Source organism: Natrix helvetica, assembly GCF_964273705.1.
Source record: "Natrix helvetica genome assembly, chromosome: 6".
In the NCBI taxonomy this organism is placed as follows: Eukaryota; Metazoa; Chordata; class Lepidosauria; order Squamata; family Natricidae; genus Natrix; species Natrix helvetica.
Window position 1 is genome coordinate 57,431,061 of NC_138553.1, and position 21,666 is coordinate 57,452,726.

The 21,666-nt window shown below is 35.8% G+C and overlaps 1 protein-coding gene across 7 annotated transcripts in view; it reads right to left on the minus strand.

The window, feature by feature from the left end:
• Positions 1–21,666, minus strand: part of NRCAM (neuronal cell adhesion molecule) — a 323,938-nt gene that overhangs the window by 76,632 nt on the left and 225,640 nt on the right. For 4 of the 7 annotated variants that reach the window (XM_081957441.1, XM_081957438.1, XM_081957436.1 and 1 more), the window contains 8 exons: positions 21,038–21,169; positions 18,839–18,982; positions 17,366–17,477; positions 13,407–13,573; positions 13,169–13,316; positions 7,926–8,050; positions 6,143–6,172; positions 4,304–4,405 (listed from right to left, as the gene is read on the minus strand). In XM_081957441.1, coding sequence (XP_081813567.1) covers positions 4,304–4,405; positions 6,143–6,172; positions 7,926–8,050; positions 13,169–13,316; positions 13,407–13,573; positions 17,366–17,477; positions 18,839–18,982; positions 21,038–21,169 — 960 coding nt within the window. The remainder of the gene's footprint in view (positions 1–4,303; positions 4,406–6,142; positions 6,173–7,925; positions 8,051–13,168; positions 13,317–13,406; positions 13,574–17,365; positions 17,478–18,838; positions 18,983–21,037; positions 21,170–21,666) is intronic. The other 3 variants (XM_081957440.1, XM_081957439.1, XM_081957437.1) reach the window with 1 other exon arrangement.

Sequence of the window (21,666 nt, forward strand, 5' to 3'; positions counted from 1 at the left end):
TGAACTTGATACAGACTTTGGTCCAATTTTGGTGGTTGGAATATACACACCTAATCAACAACAAGAAAGCTTTTATAAGATGCTTCATTTAAAAATTCTAGATTGGAATTTTAAGAGTATTTTAATTATGGGAGATTGGAATGGAGTGATTTCTCCAAGGATAGATAAGAGAACAATGACTAAACTTACTACTAAATTACCAAAGGGGTTTTTTTGACTTACAAGACGACTTGAAACTAAAAGATGTTTGGAGGATACAACATCCAAATGAGATGGACTTTTCTTTCTACTCAGATAGACATAAATCCTTTTCAAGGATTGACTTTTTCTTGCTAACACCGGATTTACTTCCTAAAGCTAAGAAAACCAAGATACTCTCCAGGACACTAACTGACCATAGCCCGGTGTGGTTAGAAATTGAGTTAGGGAAGAGGCCAAGAAGGTCTTGGAGAGTAAATGAAAATTTATTTAGATATGAAAAAAATGTTGATGAACTTAAAAAACACATGAAGGAATTTTTTAGTTTTAACATGAATAAGGGCACTCCCATTGAAACAGTTTGGGATGCAAGTAAAGCTTACATGCGCGGGGTGCTGATACATATGAATTCTAAACATAAACAAAACAGATAGAAAAGGAGAATGGAACTGGAAGATGAAATTAAAAATAAGGAACAGTTACTTATAGCTACCCCAAAAGATGAGGCACTTCAGATGGCGCTAAAGGTGTTGAAAGATCAATTCCAAATGCTTATAGCAGAACAAACAGCAACTAACTTACAATTTGCTAAACATAATACCTTTGCTAATGCTAACAAACCTGGTAGATGGTTGGCTTATACCTTGAGAAAGAACACGAATGACAGAATTATTGATAGAATCGAGTATGGAGGGAAATCGAGTATGGAGGGAAAGACTTGATTAAAAAATCATTTGTGGACTATTATGCTAAGTTATATGTACAGGACAATATACAGAACAAGTTAGTAGATTATTTTTTTGAAGGAAAAAGGGTTACTAAAATACCCGTGCTTCAAAAGGCAAATTTGGAACGTCTGATAACTGCTGATGAGATTATTTTAGCTATAAACCAACTTAAATTAGCTAAGGCTCCAGGGACTGATGGTTTGACTGCAATGTACTACAAAACTTTACAATTGGAAATGATTGAATATCTCACACAACTATTTTGTAATACACAGCAAGGAGGTAAAATACCCTCCTCATGGAAAGCGGCTTTTATATCATTGATACCCAAAGATAAAGATGGCCCTAAGAAACCAGAGGACTACAGACCAATATCTCTTCTGAATACAGATTATAAAATATTTGCTAAAGTACTAGCCAACAGATTGATGCCGGTTATCCAAGAGGTTATTCATCATGATCAAGCAGGATTTATTGAAGGCATACACATGAAGGAGAATGTAAGGCAACTTATAGATTTAATTGACTATCTTGATAAGAATAAGCATATCTCTGCAGTGCTGGTTTTCTTGGATGCAGAGAAGGCCTTTGATCGAGTGAATTGGAATTTTCTAACCAAGACTTTGGAAAAGATGGATATGGGACCACGATTTCGGCAGGTGATTGGAGCAATTTATCAGCAACAAAATGCACAACTTATTATTAATGGAAATTTGTCAACAACTTTTAAGATACAAAAAGGCACAAGACAAGGTTGCCCATTATCACCATTGTTATTTATTTTAACTTTGGAAGTCTTGTTGAATACAATTCGGGGACTCAAAATCCTTAGATGGCATAGCTATCAGGCAAAAGGAATACAGAACCAGAGCATTTGCCGATGGTCTGGTTGTTACCCTTTCACATCCTTTGAACTCAATAATCCAGATGAAAAATATCATAGCAGAATTTGGCATGGTGTCCGGGTTTAGACTAAATCAAAACAAAACGAAAATGATGGTCAAAAACATGACAGAGATTCAAAGAAAGAGACTTGTAAGCTTGGCAGGTTTCGAAATAGTCTCCAAGGTCAAATATTTAGGAATACAAATCGCAGAATCAAATACAAAACTTTTCCTAAATAATTATGAAGTGTTGTGGCAAAAGATACAGAAAGATCTTCAAGTGTGGAAAAAGTTACAACTATCCTTGCTTGGAAGGATTTCAGCAATTAAAATGAACATTCTACCTAGATTCATCTTTTTATTTCAGATGATTCCGGTGCTTAAATCAGATAAAATCTTGTTAGGATGGCAAGCAACATTAAATCAATTTGTTTGGAAGGAGAAAAAACCGAGAGTAAAGATGAAGATCATGCAAGATACTCGTGAAAGAGGTGGCCTTAGACTCCCAAACCTCTGATTGTATTATGAAGCTGCGGTATTGACGCATGTAGCAGACTGGTTTGGGAAAACAAAAACGGAACTGTTGAATATAGAAGGTCATGACCTTGTTCTGGGATGGCATGCATATCTTTTTTATGAAGATAGGGTGGATAAAGTATTTAACAATCATGTTCTCCGAAGTGCCTTGATGAGAATATGGAAGAAGCACCGGCCCAATTGGGATTATAAAATACCGCTTTGGTTGGATCTTGCAGACACCATGTGGATTACTAATACTAAATCACTCGGGGGGTGTTTATATAAAGACGTGCTTATTGCTGATGGGGACGAATGGCAGTTGAAAACTTTGGAACAACTGTTGGAAGAAGAAATCACTTTAAATTGGTTACATTATATACAGTTACAGAAGAGATGGAAAGAAGATTGCAGGGTCGGTTTTATGGATAAAGAAGTGGAACTGATCAAGCAGATAAAAGAGACTGGCCCAAAACAGGTTAAAAGAATATATAATGTACTGTTAGAAAGAGACTCAGAAAGTGAATTGGTTAAGGATTGTATGATTAAATGGGCTCAGAATTTTGAAGAAGCGGTTATGTTGGACATGTGGGAGAAAATATGGGTTCAGAATGTTAAATTTACACAGTCACAGAATTTAAGGGAGAACTTTTATAAAATGTTTTACAGATGGTATTTAGATCCTAAAAAATTGTCATGCATGTACCCAAATTTTCAACCAAAATGTTGGAGATGCGGGTGCCTAGATGCTACCTTTTTTCATGTATGGTGGACTTGCAACAAGGTTAAAGCCTTTTGGGTAAAAATATGGTGGGTTATGCAAAATGTATTTAAGAAAAGAATACAATTTACTCAGCAAATGTTTTTATTGGGTATAACTAAGGACTTTACCAAAGGGGAAACAAAACTGGTTTTGTATATGGTTACAGCAGCTAGGTTGTTGATTGCACAACATTGGAAAAAAGATTTTTTACCAACAATTGATCAATGGATTCAGAAAGTGGCGGGGTTTGCCGAAATGGCAAAAATGTCAGCTTTTTTAAAAGGTCAGAAGCAGGAGAATTATACACAGGAATGGGCAAAATGGATTGATTACATACAGAATAAATATCACGCTAGGAAGTACTATGTAGCCTTTAGGTAAGAATGTTTAGATTGACAGATGATCAGAGTAAATAATATGTGGGATGCTTGGAATTGATAGAGTGGTGTATAGCGGAAGTCAGGGGGGTGGGTTTGATTGGGAGGTGGGGGAGGGTTAGGGTGGAGGGTGGGGAAATATATATGCATAATAAATTTAGAAGATGGGATTAATGAGATATTGTTACCTTAAGAGAAGCCTATATTATGATTTATATACGTTTAATTAATTTAGATGATGGGGTTATTGGGTTATTGTTACTTTAAGAGAAACTTATACTATGATTGTTGGGGGGTGAGGGGGTACAATATTTGAATGAGAAATTTACTTTAAGATGGGGGGAGGGGAGAGGGTACAGTATTTGTACGTGATTTACATTATATGGCGGGGGGGTAAAAAGGGGGAAAATCTGTTTGCATAAAACTTTTTCAATAAAAAAAGAGTGTTGTAAATGCTTGAAAACTGAAGATTCTGAAGGTCAAATTTACTTGAAAGCAATCAGACTTTGCAGGATTGGACCTTGGCATGGATTATAATAAAAGCATGGCACAATATTTCTGATCAACGCTAAGTGAAAAACTGAATCAAAGAAGTAACATCTCATGTATTTTGATACAGAAAAATAGAGGATACTGCTACTGAATAGGTAGTTTATATCAGTAAGTAATAAAAAAAAAACAGGTCATTTACATTGCTATTTTGCACCACAGTTCAGTGCTTATGAAGTGGCACTTTACAGAATTTTAACAGTCATTTAAATGAAAACAATCAAACAAATGCTGTTTATTGCAAAATTGAATGCTAAATGATTTTCCAAATAAATAGAACGCTCATACCTGTAATGGGACTATTGTTTTCATTGCCCGGTATCCAAGTGAGTTGAGCACTTCTTTCTAAATGATCTGTTAATTCCAAATCATAAGGTGGATTAGGACGATCTGAAAAGGAAAGTAAATAACAGTTATATTCTAGGACAAATTCTGAACAGGCGTGTTTACAATATGATTGTGTAACCACTGGCATGCAATTGCAATGAAAATGCATAACTGACTTTGCTGGGAAATAGTGCAGAACAAAGGCAGATTATTACATAAATTCTAGTAACAACATTTGTTTTTCATTACAAAATAACAATATGAGAATACTTTTGTCATGGTTCACCAGCAGTTTCAGTTTATGAGTTGTGGTAATGATTATAGCACTATTTTATGTAAAACAAACATTTCTTCACACTAAAAGAAAATAAAAATGCATTTAATAACTACAAAAAAACTGTTTCAGAATTACATCGTTATTGGAGCCTCTATATTGGCATGTACTTAACTAGGCTCATACAGACTTGATGTTTTTAACTTAATGAGTTAAAATTGTGACTCTTTCACAGTCAGAAATTGATTTTTGCTTAAAGTGTGAAGGAGTCGGGAAATCCAATATAATATAAACATGGTAGTTTTTTAGAGAAGAAACAGTTTGAAGGCTGTGTCCGCACTGTCAAGGTGAGTCAGTGAGTCTTAAAGACCCAACAGAAAAGGGGAAATATGATTTACATTCTTTGCCCTATGTGAGTTTGATAAATAGTGACAACCTATTGTAGAATTCAGGTCCAGGAAAAACAATAAGAGTTTTTAAAGTCATGGATTCCTTGTTAGATTTTTAAATATATATAATGTATATATGAATATAAATATGTATAAGGTAGCAAACAAAGTTGAAAAGAAAATAAAGGATAGGTGTTCCAGTTACTGGAAATGTTATTTAAGTATAAAAATGATTGAATAAGAATGTCTTAGAAATTTAGAAGGAAAGTACTGCCACTCGTAATTATCTTCCAAACATTGGAAACTAAAGATTAATCAATTAATTAATTCTTTAAAAGATATATTCCCTAAAATTAAATCCAAGCTCTGGTGTCTTTATAAAAATGTCTACTCTAATAGTTATTGAGAATATATCCGCAACCCATAACGTGAAAAATTGTTTTCCTATCATATCCCACAATCAAACTGACATATGACACCTATAACAAAAATTGCCCCAAACTAATTCTAAACTGGTAAAATCTTGCTCAAGAATTATGTGTCCATGATTAAATTGCTTAATGAATTAATAATAAAATTTTAGTTTCTTAATTAGGGGGAAATAGTTACAAGAAGAAAATATATTAAGTGTACAAATTTTAAAGAATAAAGAGGGCAATAAGGAGTCCAGGTTTAGCATAACTTAGTACATTTAATATAGCACCATATGTAGACTTAATTTTGGGCAGAAACAATATCCATTTTAAAAATCTTACATTCAATAGCAATAAACTACTAACAGCCCATAAAAAGGTCTATTATATGCTGAAGATTATATCACAGAGAAATTAGAAGTTATTTTAAAAAATAACAAATGATAAACTATGCTTAACAAATGATAAAAAGTAGCTGAATGTTACTCAGGTTTTAATAACTTGTTCAGGCAATTATTTGAGAAATTTATACTGAAGACAAGTTTGATTTAATTATAATAATGAAACAGTTTAGCATATCAATCATAAATAAAAATAATAACATAATTCTAATCAGATTTAACATAAATATATAACCAAACAAAAATAAAGAGAAAGTCTGAAAAAAGTAGAAAGTTGAGGAATGTTTGGTATATAATGCAAGCAAGACTTATCATTAGTTTACCGTAAACAATAGGTGGAACTGTTGGAGGGGCTGAAAAAAAGGACATTAATAACACAATAAAACTTGTGTTAGTAGTCAGAATAAAGCAACACTATTTATTACTAATATGACTTGCTGTTGTAATAAAATGTAATTATCTTATTTGCAAAAATGTGCATAATATGCATTGAATAAAAACAACAACAAAAGCCTCTTTTATCTGAGTCCTGAATAGCCCTGCAGACAATTGTCAAACTATAGACTCATCTCATTGAAAGGGATCATTTAGGCTATGTAAGCCAATTGCCTGCACAATGCCTGAACTTTAAGCATTCCCAACATCTTTTGGTACTGGTCCCATCATTCACTGTTAAAAGATTTTATTCCCCATTAACATTACTGGAATTAGCTTTTCTACAATGTAAATCTACAATTTACATAGATCCAAAGTTGTTCCAAAATAAGCAAGAACAATTGTTTTTGTATGACATATCCCACATATCTGAGAAGTGCTATCACTCCTCAAGTCTCCTAAAGGCTATTCATGCCTCTTTTTTAAAATAAAAAATGGACCCATTTTTGAAAAAAACGGGCCGTTTTTGGGAGGTGTGCAGAGTGCAAAAACTTTTTTAATTTTTTTTTGCCTCTTCAAAACTTTGGTGCGTCTTATATTCCGGTGTGTCTTATACTCTGGAAAATACGGTATTTTGTTTACATTTCATCAATATCTTTTTCACAATTATCATCATAAAACTATGAATCTCCCATCCTCTTCACATACATCTGATTTGTCTTTCTTAAGTGGATAATCTTTTTTACTTCACAGCTAAACTTCATTCTGTAACTTTCAGTTTATTTCTCTAATCTCTGAAGATTTTTTCAAATTATTTCCATGCTCCAGATTGCCTATCTCACTCAGTGTTATATCACTTGCAATTTGATAAGCATTGCCTTAACTTCAACCAGTTATTAATGAACATATTGGCCATTTTGGCAAATTCTGAATATTTTAATCTCCTTCAGGATAATCCAACAACTGACAAAAACTGAACCATAACAAATATTTCTTTAGAGCATACTGATATTTTGCTTCTCTCATTTTAATAACAGTATGTGCACCTCCAAGCTCTTTTGAAATCTGTCAAATAAGGCAATTAGGTATTTGTGTGTTACTTCCCTGCTAATGAAAACCTGTACTTTTCCATTAAACCTCCTATGTAGGAGATCTTTCTACAAAAATACTTTCTAATTGGATATGGAGTTTTAAAACAAGATTAATTTAATAATGTCTATCTTACCAAATATAAATTCAAAGAATTAAGATATTTTAAAATATTTTTCTATCAGGTTATTTTTTAACTCTACAAAAACAATAAGCTAATTTATGAAATCACATTATAAACAAAGATACATAATAATTATAATGCATACAGAACCCTAAATATTAAGATTCTGGCATGGAAAGAAAATCTGTACAGAGAAAACTCAGAACTATATTTTCTCAGATCATGTCCAAATGATGAATATGCTAAAAGCTACCATAGTTTCAGGCAAGTTTATAAGAAATCATCCTGTCTTTTCTGGTTGTTTTTTTAATAACACTTTGGGTTCTAACTTAAGACAGTAACACCTGAAAAATTATTTTGGTTGAATTTATGGGATCAAAATATATTCTTACTTTTAGAATATTCCAAAACCGAATACCAGAATATTCAGAATAGCTTAAATATCAGAACAGATTAAAACCAGTTAATACTTTCACAAAAAGTTAACAGCTTTAATTCTACACTAAGAGATATCTTACCCACAATAGTGAGTACAGCATTTGCAGAAACACTATCCAATGTAGTATTAGCTAGGCAAGTATATTCTCCACCATCCTTATCAGTGACATTCATAATGGTCAAGTTGTATTTACCTACAATAAACCTGTAATTACAATACATTTAATTATTCCATTATTGCAAACAGTTCTAAATATATACGTTATTAGTTGTAGTATAAGTTGTAGTAAATAACTTGTGTTACTCAAATTTTTATTGGTTTTTAAAAAAATTTCAGGGAAAAAGGGTTATAGGGTTATAAAACATTTTGACAGCTACATCGTGCGGGGGGGAGAAGCCCCCCCAGGTCTTGCAACTTTTACAAACAATGATAGAAAAATATCAGCATTTACCTAAGTATTAGCAGTTTAAAATTTGACACAAAATCATCAGTATATTTCAATCATTTGTTTTGTATCACTTCCATAAAAATACATTGTAGCAACAATTGCAATAGTGTTCCAAGTCACTTTTGTGATCTGAGTCTTCTAGCTGTTGTATCCTCTCTCCCATCCACCGGCTGAGCCTCAGCCCCTCCCTCCCTTGTTTCTTGTGTAACATCCCCTATTTCACCTAAAAGAGCACTGTGTTTTTTAGTGAAAGCCTCTGCTTCCACTGGTGTGTGAATTCTAATTCTGCTGCCCTCCCAAAAAATCAGCATGCCTTCTGGAAATAGCCATCTAAACCATTATTATATAATTTTTTTGCTAAGAAGGAATATTTCCTTTTATTATCTCTTACTTTTTTGGGGATCTGTTTAAGAATGGTTATCTCTTTATCTTTATATTTTAGTGGTCCTCCCCTTTGAGCTCCTAGAACCTCATCTCTTGTAGTTTTTCTAAGAAATTTAATATGAACTTCCCTTGGAACGTTGTGTGTTCTTGCATAGGCCGAATTAACCCTATAAATCAGGTCAATGTCCCACCAGAGCTGTTGTTTATCTATTAATATACTCTGCTAGTATTGTGATCATAGTCTCCTTGAGATCTTCATTCTCAGCTTCTGGCAAATTTTGGAACCTAAGAAAGAAAGACATCCTTTCAAAGTCCATTTTTAACATCTGATTCCCAAATTCTGTATTCCCCCTCTGGATTGTCTTCATCTCATCTCTAATCCCAACCGCCCCCTCCTCCAGCACACCAATCCTCTGTTCATTCCGTGTGGTTTGCTGGTTCATCTCTCTGAGCTCTTCCTTTAAGTCCTGCAATTGTTTTTTAATTTCGTCCTGTCCCTTTAAGATGTTTTGAAGCATCTGCTGAGTAGACAGGTCTTTTGCACTCTCTTCAGAGGCTTTAGGTTGTAGGAAAGATCCCATTTATGACTGGTGTGCAGGGCTGGACGTTGAAGATGTTGGGGCCGATGAGGCCTTACCAGGTGGCAATTTCTTAGGACCCATCATGAGGCTCAGAGTTAATTGTTATTCTGTACAAAGAGATGGCATCTGTGGGAGAGCACAGCCGGCAGGGATCACCAAACAGGCAGGTCCAAAGGAGAACAAGTCCTCTAGCAGAGAAGTTAAAGGAGATAGGTGAGTCAAAATATTCCAAGTCCAGGGGAATAACGTGTTTGAAGAGGCTCCTGGAGGTCTCTGGGGTGGAAGTTAGTTGAAAGCCATAAAGTTTTCCAAGGGAGGAGTCTCATTCATAAAGACAAAGAAGAAGGAGGAAGTTGGCCATCTTGGGTCAGCCAGTATAGGTGATCAGGAAAACAACAAAGTCAAAATTTCCATAAGTAGTTTAAAAAAGAATCAGTTCAGCCATCCTTTCTCTCGCAATTGTAGCCATAGAAAAAGATTCCCCCCCCCCATTATTTAAGGGAAGTGAAAGTAGTTTTCAAACTTTCTCTCTCCCCCATGAAGGGGAGGGATTTTTCAAGCGCCGCTTTTCCGAGGGGGGGGAATTTCCCCCCCTCCAATCTAAACACCTCCAGAGGTTGAAACAAGCAAGGCAGGAAAACTGCAAAACCGTCAGAAATATAAAAATAGTAAAAGACCTGGGGAGACCCCTCGGCTCACCGCTCTTCAGCTGCTTCGTTCTAATTGTTTATTTCCTTCAGGCTGCATTCGGAGAAGCGTGCGGTAGCATTCCACGCACTCCCTAAGCTCTCCGGCTCCTGGGGCAAAACTGGAGACCCCCCCGTGGCAGCCACCATTCCAGGGGGTCCCAGCAAGCCACCCCTATGGCAGGGCGCCTTTCCCAGGCACCCTGTACTCCCCCTAGACTTCGGGGGAGCCCACCGGAGCAGCGAGAAGGCAGACGCGGGCGTCCGTCTCCTTCGGCTGCCGGAAGTTGTCTCGTAGTAAATAACAATAGCATCTTAATACAGATGTACTTGTTATTTGACAGCAGTTCAAGAAGGAATCCAGGAGATCACTTCCGGTCCCCGGAGGCGACGGATGTTACCATCCGCTGTTCGTCTCTCCAGTGGGCTCTTTTAGGGAGCACAGGGGGTCTTGGAGGGACCACCTGCCATAGGGCAGCTTGCTGGAGCCCCCAGAAGCGGTGGCCTGCACCTTCGCCGAATGGATTCCGGAAGGAAATAATCAATTAGAAGTTGCAGTGAAGTGCTGGAGGTGAGAAGTTTGCCCTAATCTCTTTTAACACCATTTAATGGACGAGCAACAGCTATTTGCAAGTTGTGGATTCAATCTATTTGAAGTTGCAAAATTAGAGGGGGGGTTTACCCCCCTCAGTTAAAGCGGCATTTGAACTATCTCTCGATCTCGGAATGGAGTGAGAGAGTAAAACGTTGAATTACCCACTTGTACTAACTATGAGAAAGATTTACATCACAATTGCAAGAAGTGATTCCTGAGCCGTTTTAAAAGCCTTATGGAAAATTTGAATGCTTTGCTCCCTGGTTCCATGTGAGAGGCGAAGCCAAGATGGCTCACTTCCTTCTTCTTCTTCACTCTAATAAATGAAACTAGCCTTTTGAAACTACCTTTGAAGAAATTTCTGGCTTTATATTACTATTACCTTCCGAAGGACTTCTGGAGCCTCCCCTGTTTTATGGTCTTTCAGGATTTGGATTATTTGACTCTCTTCTTCTGGCTTGGAACTGTGACTGAGGATTAACATTCACTTCTGGGCTTGTCTGCCTCCTCGGTATCACCCAACTGTGCACTCCACAGACGCCATTTCTTCTGTATAAGGATTTACACTTATTCCTGAGCTTAACAAATGAGGCCCAGAAAACCACCGCCGGGGAAGGCAGCCTCGGCGCCTGCCTCCTCTGCATCTAGCCCAATGACCCAACAGACAAAAACTTTATCATTCTTACAACAAGAAGTGGCTGGAGAGGGCACAAAGGACTTATCAGTTGCCCAAATGTTTCAGGCTATTATGAAGGGACAGGAAGAACTGAAAAAAGAACTGACAGATTTTAAAGAGTAGCTCAGAGATGCACAGCCGCAAACAATAGAAAATAAGCAGAGGGTTGGAGTACTGGAGGAGAACGTGATTGGGCTGAAGGAGGAGGTGAAGGCAACTCAGAAGGGAAATAGAGAACTGGAAAATTTCATGGTAAAGATGGAACTTGAAAGAATGTCCCTTTTTCTCAGATTCCAGAACCTACCCAAGACAGAAGATGAAGACCTTAAGGATATGATGTGTACAATCTTAGCAGAATACATTAAGAGAGATAAAGAACAGTTGTGGTGGGATATGGACCTGGTTTATAGAATCAATTCAGAATATGCCAGAATACATAATGTTCCAAGGGAAGTCTATGTTAAATTTCTTAGGAAGACCACGAGGGATGAGGTTTTGGGAGCCCAAAGGGGGGGACCACTAAAATATAAAGATAAAGAAATTGCCATTCTTAAACAAATTCCGAAAAAAATAAGAGGAAAGAGGAGGAAGTATTCCTCCTTATCAAAGAAATTATATAATAAAGGAATTTGGTTTAGATGGTTATTGCCAGAAGGAATGTTGATTTTCTGGGAGGGAAATAGAATTAATTCAGTTGTGGAGGCAGAGGCCTTCATGAAAAAACACAGTTCCCTCCTAGAGGATGAAACTATAAGAGGTAGTGAAAAAGGTGATAATATACAAGATATGAGGGAGGGAGGGGCTGCGGCTCCGCCAGGGGACAAGGGGGAGGGAGCAATACTGAAAAGACTCAGGTCCCAAAAATAAATGTATTTGAAATATTATTGTAATTGTTAATATATTAGAAAGTGGTAAAAGAGATGATTGAACATATGGTTGATACAATGTATAATAAGATGCTGCTTTTGCTTATCTTTTATCTTTTATTTTTCTTTCTGTAAAAGTTGTGAGATTTGGAGCGATTTCTACTTTCAGCACGATGTAGCTGCCAAAAAATTTTGTATATCCACCTACCTTTCCCTATAAATGTTTAAAAACCAATAAAATTCTTTTTTTTAAAAAAAAAGAAGGAATCCAGAAGGAGAAACCAAATTGAATGACTAGAGTCCATTACAAAAAAATGTAAGAAGATATAGTGGAATTATGGGACCAGTTAGAACAATGGCAGAACAACAAATGTAGATAATTTTATTTATTACAATGATTTGTCGGCCATTTAATAACTTTCAGAGGAGCTGCGATGAATTTAGAATGAGAAGTTTAAATATTGCAAAATAAATTCACCACATGTGTATGTTGAAATATGCATTCCACAGACATTGCTCAAATCAAAGCACTAAGAAATGACATGCATTATGGACAAATAACTGAGGCATCTGCTGGGGCTGTGTGTCAAAGCAAAGAAAATAAGAGAGCAATGTAATAATGCAAGCTGCACCCCTTTGTATGCATGTAATCATATCACACACATGTAGGAAATAAGTGAAACTTGCATCCTAGTGGCATGATGCTGCTTTTATCATTTTGCTGAAAGTATCAGAACCTGTTATTGTTTTAGTAACATTTGTTTAGTTTAATGTGTTAATCATTACATCATTCTGGTTTTCTTTTCTCTATGCAGCTGAAGTATGATCCTAGGAAAATATACTTGGTGAATATATCAAAAGGTGCAGTATGATGTTACACAGAGGGATTATTGAATCTTATTATAGCATACATGCCTGGCGGAGAGAAATCATATTTGGTGCATTGCAGAAAGCACTATCTTAAAAAAATAGTAATACTTTATCTGCAACAGGATATACAAATTATATCTGGAAATCTGTATTAAAAACCCCTGTTTGTATTTAATTAACTTGCAAAGAAGTGGGGCTTGGGTTAGGAATACATACCGTCCATCATCTGGCAATTCATCATTTTCTTTCAACCATATAACTGTAGGTATTAATGTTGCATCATATTTAATTATACATTCAAAGAAAACCTGCTCCATCCTTTGTACTACTTTGTATTCAGGCTGCTTAATAATCATTGTGGGTTCTGAAACATAAAATAATTACTATGATACTTAACAATTACCAATTGGCAAACAGATTAGGAGTCTTTTATTTCAGAGCCAAGGTTTCTTACCCTTGATTTCTAACTGAACATTATTTTGTGCTTTTCCGAGTTTATTTCTTGCTATGCAGGTGTATGTGCCACTGCTGTCCTTCTGGGCTTTCAAAATTTCCAAGGTCCCATTATTATGGAAAACATACTGGTTGCCCTGGAGAATGCTACCTTTCATTCCTTGAAACCTATGTATTGGAAAGAGATTATCCAAATTTTGCATTAATTTAAACTTTATTTGGAGACAAGGTGTCTACTGCTTCCCTAAACCCCAATAGAGATGTAATAATATTTGATAAACTGTAGAAAGATGATTATATATATACACAACAAAAAAAGACCCAACTCACACAAAATGTTAAATAAATGATTTGATTTAACATGCCTATTTTTAAAATACATACTGTATAATGTCCCCAATAAATTTTGGGACTACAGCATATCACAAGGCTATCATTTTCATTCTCACCACTCCATGCTCTGAAATTGCTGTTGATCCGTGGGTGATTCTATTGATGAGAACACTTGGTAGGGGAATTGCTTATCCCTGTAATCCCAAACCTAATTGGTAGAATCAATTAGCTGGCAGTTATACAATACAATACAATAGTTTTTATGGGCTAGAAACCATTTGCAGCCTACCATACTGCAAATGCCTCCTTCTCCCAGATAGCCCATCTCTGTTCAGTGTCGGTTACTTTTTTAGATGTGTATGCACAGGGCTGCTCCGACTGCTATGTCACTGGGGTCTGCCTGTATGAACAGCTGTTCTGGATCTGGGTGTTTAAAATAGAATAATAGAGTTGGAAGGGACCTTGGAGGTCTTCTAGTCCAACCTCCTGCTAGGCAGAAAACCCTACATTGTTTCAGAAAAATGGCTTAAAGACTTCCAGTGTTGGAGCATTCACAACTTCTGGAGGCAAGCTGTTCCACTGATTAATTGTTCTAACTGTCAGGAAATTTCTCCTCAGTTCTAAGTTGCTTCTCTCCTTGATTAGTTTCCACCCATTGCTTCTTGTTCTACCCTCAGGTGCCTTGGAGAATAATTTGACTCCCTCTTCTTTGGGGCAACCCCTGATATATTGGAACACTGCTATCATGTCTCCCCAAGTCCTTCTTTTCATTAAACTAGACATACCCAGTTCCTGCAACCATTCTTCATATGTTTTAGTCTCCAGTCCCCTAATCATCTTTGTTGCTCTTCTCTGCACTCTTTCTAGAGTCTCCACATCTTTTGTACATCGTGGCGACCAAAACTGAATGCAGTATTGCAAGTGTGGCCTTACCAAGGCATTATAAAGTGGTATTAACACTTCAAGTGATCTTGATTCTATCCCTCTGTTTATGTAGCCTAGAACTGTGTTGGCTTTTTGGCAGCTGCTGCACACTGCTGGCTCATATTTAAATGGTTGTTCACTAGGATTCCAAGATCCCTCTCACAGTTACTACTATTGAGCAAGGTACCACCTATACTGTACCTGTGCATTTTGTTTTTCTTGCTTAAATGTAGAACCTTACTCTTTTCACCAAATTTTATTAGATAGTGCCCAATGTTCAAGTTTGTCAAGATCCTTCTGTATCTTAAGCCTATCTTCTGGAGTGTTGGCTATTCCTGCCAGCTTGGTGTCATCTGCAAATTTGATGAGTTCCCCATTTATTCCCTCATTCAAATCATTGATGAAGATGTTGAAGAGTACTGGGCCTAAAACCTTGGGGTATTCCACTGCATACTTCCCTCCATGTAGATGCAGTTCCATTGAGGACTACACATTGAGTGCGGTTGGTCAGCAGTTACGAATCCATCTGGTGGTGATGTTGTCTAACCGACATTCTCCTACTTTATTTAGTAGTAGGTTATGGTCTACCTTATCAAATGCCTTATTGAAGTCCAAGTAAACTATATCAACGGCATTACTCTGGTCCACTAATTTTGTCACTTGTCAAAAAATGCAATAAGATTAGTCTGGCATGATCTGTTTTTGACAAATCCATGTTGGCTTTTGGCTAATTTTGTTTACTTCTAGGTGTTTGCTAAATTGTTGCTTGATTATCTTTTCCAGAATCTTTCCTGGTATTGAGGTCAGGCTGAAAGTTCTGTAGTTTCCTGGATCTATTTTTTCCCTTTTTTGAATATGGGAACCACATCGGCTCTTTTCCAATCCTCTGGCAGTTCCCTGGTGCTCCAGGATCTCTGAAAGATATAGTTCAGTGGTTCTGAGATCTCGTCTGCCAGTTCCTTCAGAACCCTGGGGTGTAATCCATCCGGTCCTGGTGATTTGAACTCGTCTAGGGTAGATAGGTGCTCACTTATCATTTTCTTCCCTATTTAAAATTGTGTTCCTAATCTGATATTTGTGGTGCTGTTTTTGATAGGTTGGACTGTTTTATCCTTTTGTGTAAAGACAGATGCAAAACATGAGTTAAATAGTTCTGCTTTCTCCCTGTTGCTTGTCACCTTCTTGCCACTTTCTCTCAGCAATAGACCAATTGTTTTCTTAACTTTTTTCTTGTTTTTAACGTGTTGGAAGAAGCTTTTTTGTTATTTTTTACTTTTGTGGCAAGCTTTTCTTCATTGTGAGCCTTAGCTTTCCTCACTTCATCTTTACAGGCTCGGGCTATTTGCTGATATTCTGCTTTAGTTATGTCCCCCTCTTTCCACTTTTTATACTTATCTTTTTTGTCTTTCAATTTGTCAGAAAGTTCTTTATGCAGCCATGCTGGTTTCTTTTGGGAGCCATTATTTTTCTTTTTCATTAGTATTGTGCTAGATTGGGCTTTTGTAATCTCATTTTTCAAAATTTCCCAAGCTTCTTGAGTTGTTTTCCCCTTGAGGATTCTCATCCATGGAATTCTTCCCAATCTCTCTCTAAGTTTATTGAAATTAGCTCTCTTAAAGTCAAGACTCTAGTTTGACTTTGTTCTACTACTTGTGTTTGCATAATGTTGAATTCCAATATTGCATGGTCACTTGCCCCCAGGATTCCTGTGGCTTCAACATCTTCTATCATTTCCTCTCTGTTAGTGAGAATTAAGTCCAATATGTCTGATCCCCTTGTTCCATTCTCTATTTTTTAGGGAACAAAGTTGTCTGCTAGGTTTGTTAGGAACCTGTTGGATCTTCCACTTGGTGCAGAGTTTGTTTCCCAGTTGATGTCAGGGTAGTTAAAATCCCCCATTATTATTGTGGTGTGCTTCCTACATACCTTATGTCGCTGACACCTTAATTAGCTGACTAGCAAAAAGTTCATCTACTTCCTCTGCTTGATTGGGTGGCCTGTAGTATAGACCTATGGCAATGTCATTTCCCCCCCAACCTTTAATATTGACCTAAATGCATTCAAGGTAGTTCTTATCATTGTTGTGTCTATTTCTGTTATTCTCTTATTTCTGTTAGTTTCTCTTATTTAAAAGAAAATATAATGATTATTTATAGTCATGGATGTAATTTGTCATCAGATCAGTTGTGGGTTGCAGACGGTATGCCCCAGTACGGGCGTACCGAAGCCTGCCTGGAGCACTGGATACCATTCTGATACAGTGCTCTGGAGGGCCCACCCACTTGCCCAAGCTTCTTCACGGTCTTTTAAGTCTTTGGTGCTTCCGTGCATGGCGCATACAGCATCTGTGCAACGCTCTATTGAGCAGCTGGAGCGTCGCGGAGGCTCGCAGAGGCACTAAGATGGGTGCACATGGGCTGCACATGTCCATGTGGATGCAGCCGAGCCCATTCCAACCGTACCAGTTGGAACGGGATACGGAACCCACCACTGCATCAGATGTTTGCTATATAGTGTAAGACAAATTAATTTATGTATAAAATTGAAAAATAAATTAATCACATGAAATGGAAGACAAACAATTAAAGTACACAAAAAGGTATAGATCTCTATTAACTTTCCAGATTCCCACAATATTCATTAGTTTAATGTGCATTAAGCATTAATGATTCTTCCCCCCCCCCCCCATTGTGAGTGACTTACCATTCAGCTTCAGGCATAGGTGAACCAAAAAAAGCACAATCTAGCAAAGCAGGCTTATTTTCAATGACTTGATAAAGTTTATTGTATGGAGTAAGGATTCTTGGTGGTTCAGCTGAAAAAAAAAATCTTTTCAAATGATATGAATATTTTGAATGCATTTGTGTATGAAAGTTTATATATCTAGCTTATTTATATAAGTGTATATGTCTAGCATTGATGATGTTACCTACTTTGGGCAATTAAATGCCCCAATAACATGTAATAATAATGTTGCCATTATCATACCCTAAGTGAATTAAACAGAACTCTCTGCTGTTAGAGATATGTGACGTTGGGAAAAAAGTGTCCTTCATTCCAGTAAACGCAATATTTGAGATCTCAATAATAAATGTATTATGATTTTTTTTTATTTTCCAAGACAGTTCTCTGTCTTATATCTTATGGAAAAATTTGAATAAGACTAGTAACGATCTAAGAACAAAATATTTAGGGATTGTCTTTAAGTCAGACATTATTAACCCAGGGACCACCTGTAATCCAGTTTGGTACAGCATTTAAAGTAGCAGGCTAGAAATCAAAATAACTTCTAGTCCAACTTTAGGCACAAATCCAGTGGATGGCTTTGGGCCATATACTCTCAATTGTAGAAAGAGGGCAAGGGCAAACCTCTTCCAAAAATGTTGCCAAGACAACTGCAGGGACTTGTGTAAGCAGTCACCAGGAGTCAAGACTGATTTGAAGGCACATGTATCTTAAAAAGTTGAGTAATCCAAATAATTTTCTTATGCAAATTACATACCACCGAGCCTAATGATCCCCCAAATAAAGATGAATAGGATTGCATATAAGAGTGATGGTTCAGTGGTTAAACAATGCTTAGCTTGTCAGCTGGAAAGCTGATAGCCCATGTTCAAGACCCAAGTGCCGCACAATGGGTTGAGCTCCCATTACTTGCCCCAGCTTCTGCCCACCTAGCAATTCAAAATCGTGAGAGTAGATAAATAGGTACCACTTCAGTAGCAAGGTAACAGCATTCTGTGCACCTTGGCATATAGACATGCTAGCCATGTGACCACAGAAATGTCTGTGGACAACTCTGGCTTCCTCAGCTAAGAAGCACCATTCCTGACAGTCGGATATGGGAAAACTTTACTTTTATAGGATCTAGCCTACTACTCCCCTTAATAAAGATGAATAGGATTGCATTAAGACTTTAATGGGGACATTTGAGATTGAGATATCAAATCTGACATTCATTATATGCTTTTTTAAATTCATTAACTATACTGTTTTACGTATTTTAACATAATTACATTTATATTAATATAGTAATATAAGTGAGATGCTGGAAAGACAAGTCCAATAAATGCTAAAGTTACGAATGAGTCAATATTGTAGCATGTACTGTCTACTAATGAGTAATAAAGCACCATTATTATTGGATTTTTTAATTTTTAAAAAGCACCGTCTTACCTAAAATATTCACAAATGCATTTGCTAATAGATATCCATATTCATTAGAAGCATTACACTGGTATACAGCACTTGATCTTTCTTGCACATTAGTGAAAATAATTGTATCACCATCAACTTTTCTACTGGGATCTTCAGGAGCAACTGTTAAAACACATAGGATAGATTAAATTATTCAACACTGAAAAATTGTTCTTGGATTGTAAAAAAATAATTTGAGGCAAGGTCAGAAATACTGTATATATATGCATATATATATATATATATATATATATATATATATATATATATATATATATATATATGTATTTGTGTTACAACCCCTGGTATGCCTAATATATGCATATGCATATATATACAGTATTTCTGACCTTGCCTCAAATTATTTTTTTTACAATATATATATATATATATATATATATATATATATATATATATATATATATATATATATACATACATACATACATACATACATACATACATACATACATATATGCAGTATTTCTGACCTACCTTTAAATTATTTTCTTATATATATATATATTCCACACTTATTCTTTTACCTTGTCATGCACCAACCTTATTCTAACTCAGAATTAGTTTAATAGTTTAATATTAGTAGTCCATATCAGGTTATGATTAGATGTCAAGCCAGTGGATCATATGTATCAGCAAAGATCAACTCCACTAATATTAATATGAACATTCCTGCCAGCTAGCTTTTGATTTTATATATAGGCTCAGTTTTTCTTAATATTATTTGAGATGCACTTACAACTGGAGATGGAAATTACACTGGAATTTTCTTCATGCAAAAAATACACTACTCAGTTTTGGTTTCTCATCTCTTCTTCAACAGATCAAGGTAGGCAGTTGTTTCACTATAATTATTTCTATAATTCCCAGCAGGAGGGTCAGTAATGGAGAAAGCTGGGAACTTATAACATAGCTATAGGGTTCATAGGCTTATTTTTGGATTGTATGCAAATAGAATAGGATATTTTTTCCTCAAAAAATTAAAACATAGCAAATGCTCCTAATATAATTAGGAAGGCAATTTCATACTCTTCCTCCCCATTTATCTTTGTTCCTCTCAGTTTTGCTTCCCATCTTGCTTGGAATATCTTCAGTTTGCTTAGAATTCTTTTTAGGAGTGTACAATCAAGAATAAAAATAAGTGTAAAATCAATTGTACAATTAAATGTATAATCAGCTATATACCAATTGAGCATACCAGTGCATAAAAAGCATGAATCATCATTTATAAAAATAAATACAGTATTAAAAATCTTCTTAAAGTGTTTCTCCACTATATGAGTTTAGCAATCTAGGGCTTTCTTATCCCTTTCCTCTGATTAATTGCTTCATATGAGATGCTGGCTCTCTCTTTGTGAGGTACAATTTGAAATGTTCTTTTCCAGAGTCCCTGCATCAATATGCATAACAACTTAATGGGAAAGAAAAAATAAACTTCAGAAAGGGTTGAGTGGTGGCCTGTTTTAGAAACATCAAGGAACTGCTATTTCACACTGAAGCACTTGATAGAATTAGTTTTAGATTCCTTTCTTCAACTTCTTAGTTAATGATCTGACTACAATGCAGATTCAAAAGCTCTTACTGTGTAAGACAAAATATCATTCATTTCATTTCTTCTGTGTAAAGCTCAAGACCCACCTCTTTCAATTATCTGGCCTGGCTCAACCGTAGTTTATCCTATTCCTCCTGACAGTCCTTTTTAAATTTGTAATCTTACTATGGGGTATTTTAAATGGCTAATTTTATTATTATCATCATGATGTATTTAACTGTTACCTCCTCCGTGTATGTATATGTATGTGTATGTGTGCATGTACATGTTTATATGTATTATGTATGTTTTTTATTGTACGCCGCCCCGAGTCCCTTGTGGAGAGGGAGCGGCTAACAAATTAAATTATTATTATTATTCTTAAATAAATAAATGGCAAATTCATAATTTTCAATTTTAGATTTAATTGTTATTCTCTCTGTGTGTAATCTTTAGAGATTGATGTCCATTATTCCACTTACATTAAACTATGCCAAGCTCTATAAATGTGGGGAATGTTTTGCTCATTCTTAACAAAACTTTGACTACTTGTTCAAAAACTTATATTAACAAAACCACTAATATCAAGCAAGAATTTAACATGACATAAAAGTAAAAACAGCCCATACTTTCAACTGGAATTCCATTTGCTAACCAGCTTATGCTGGGTTTAGGATTGCCACTAGTTCTACAAATCAAGGAACCATCTTCTCCAGGAGATAATACAAGGTTGGAAGGTTCTCTTATCCAATAAGGGGCAGCTGAGTTTTAAAAAAGAAGCAAAAACATTCAGCAACTAATTTTTGCAGTGGTAGCAGTATTTTACGTTACATATATTAATATAATTAATGTCAAACTCCAAATGTACACAGAACAAAAATGCATTTATTAAAAATAGAATAAATTGTTCGGTTAATAATCAAAAGTTTGGTAGCATTTTTTCAAACTAATTTTTTTATTAAAGGCATAAACTTTCATTACCTACAGCTCACTTTAATCATCTTCATCTTCATTGTGATTCTAAAAAAATGCATAAATCATCTTTATATACTAAGCGCTTTTACATTCAATAGTATTACCACAATTACCACTGTGTGGTAAACTCTTTTCCAATCTCTAAAAATCTTCTTATGTCAGAAGCATAATGAGTTGAGAGACTGAAGGATGAGGAAAATAGCTGAAAATACAATTAGGGATAGTTCTTGCTCAACATTCATTTGTTCGGGGACTGTTTGAAGTTAGTGTTGAATGAAGGGAC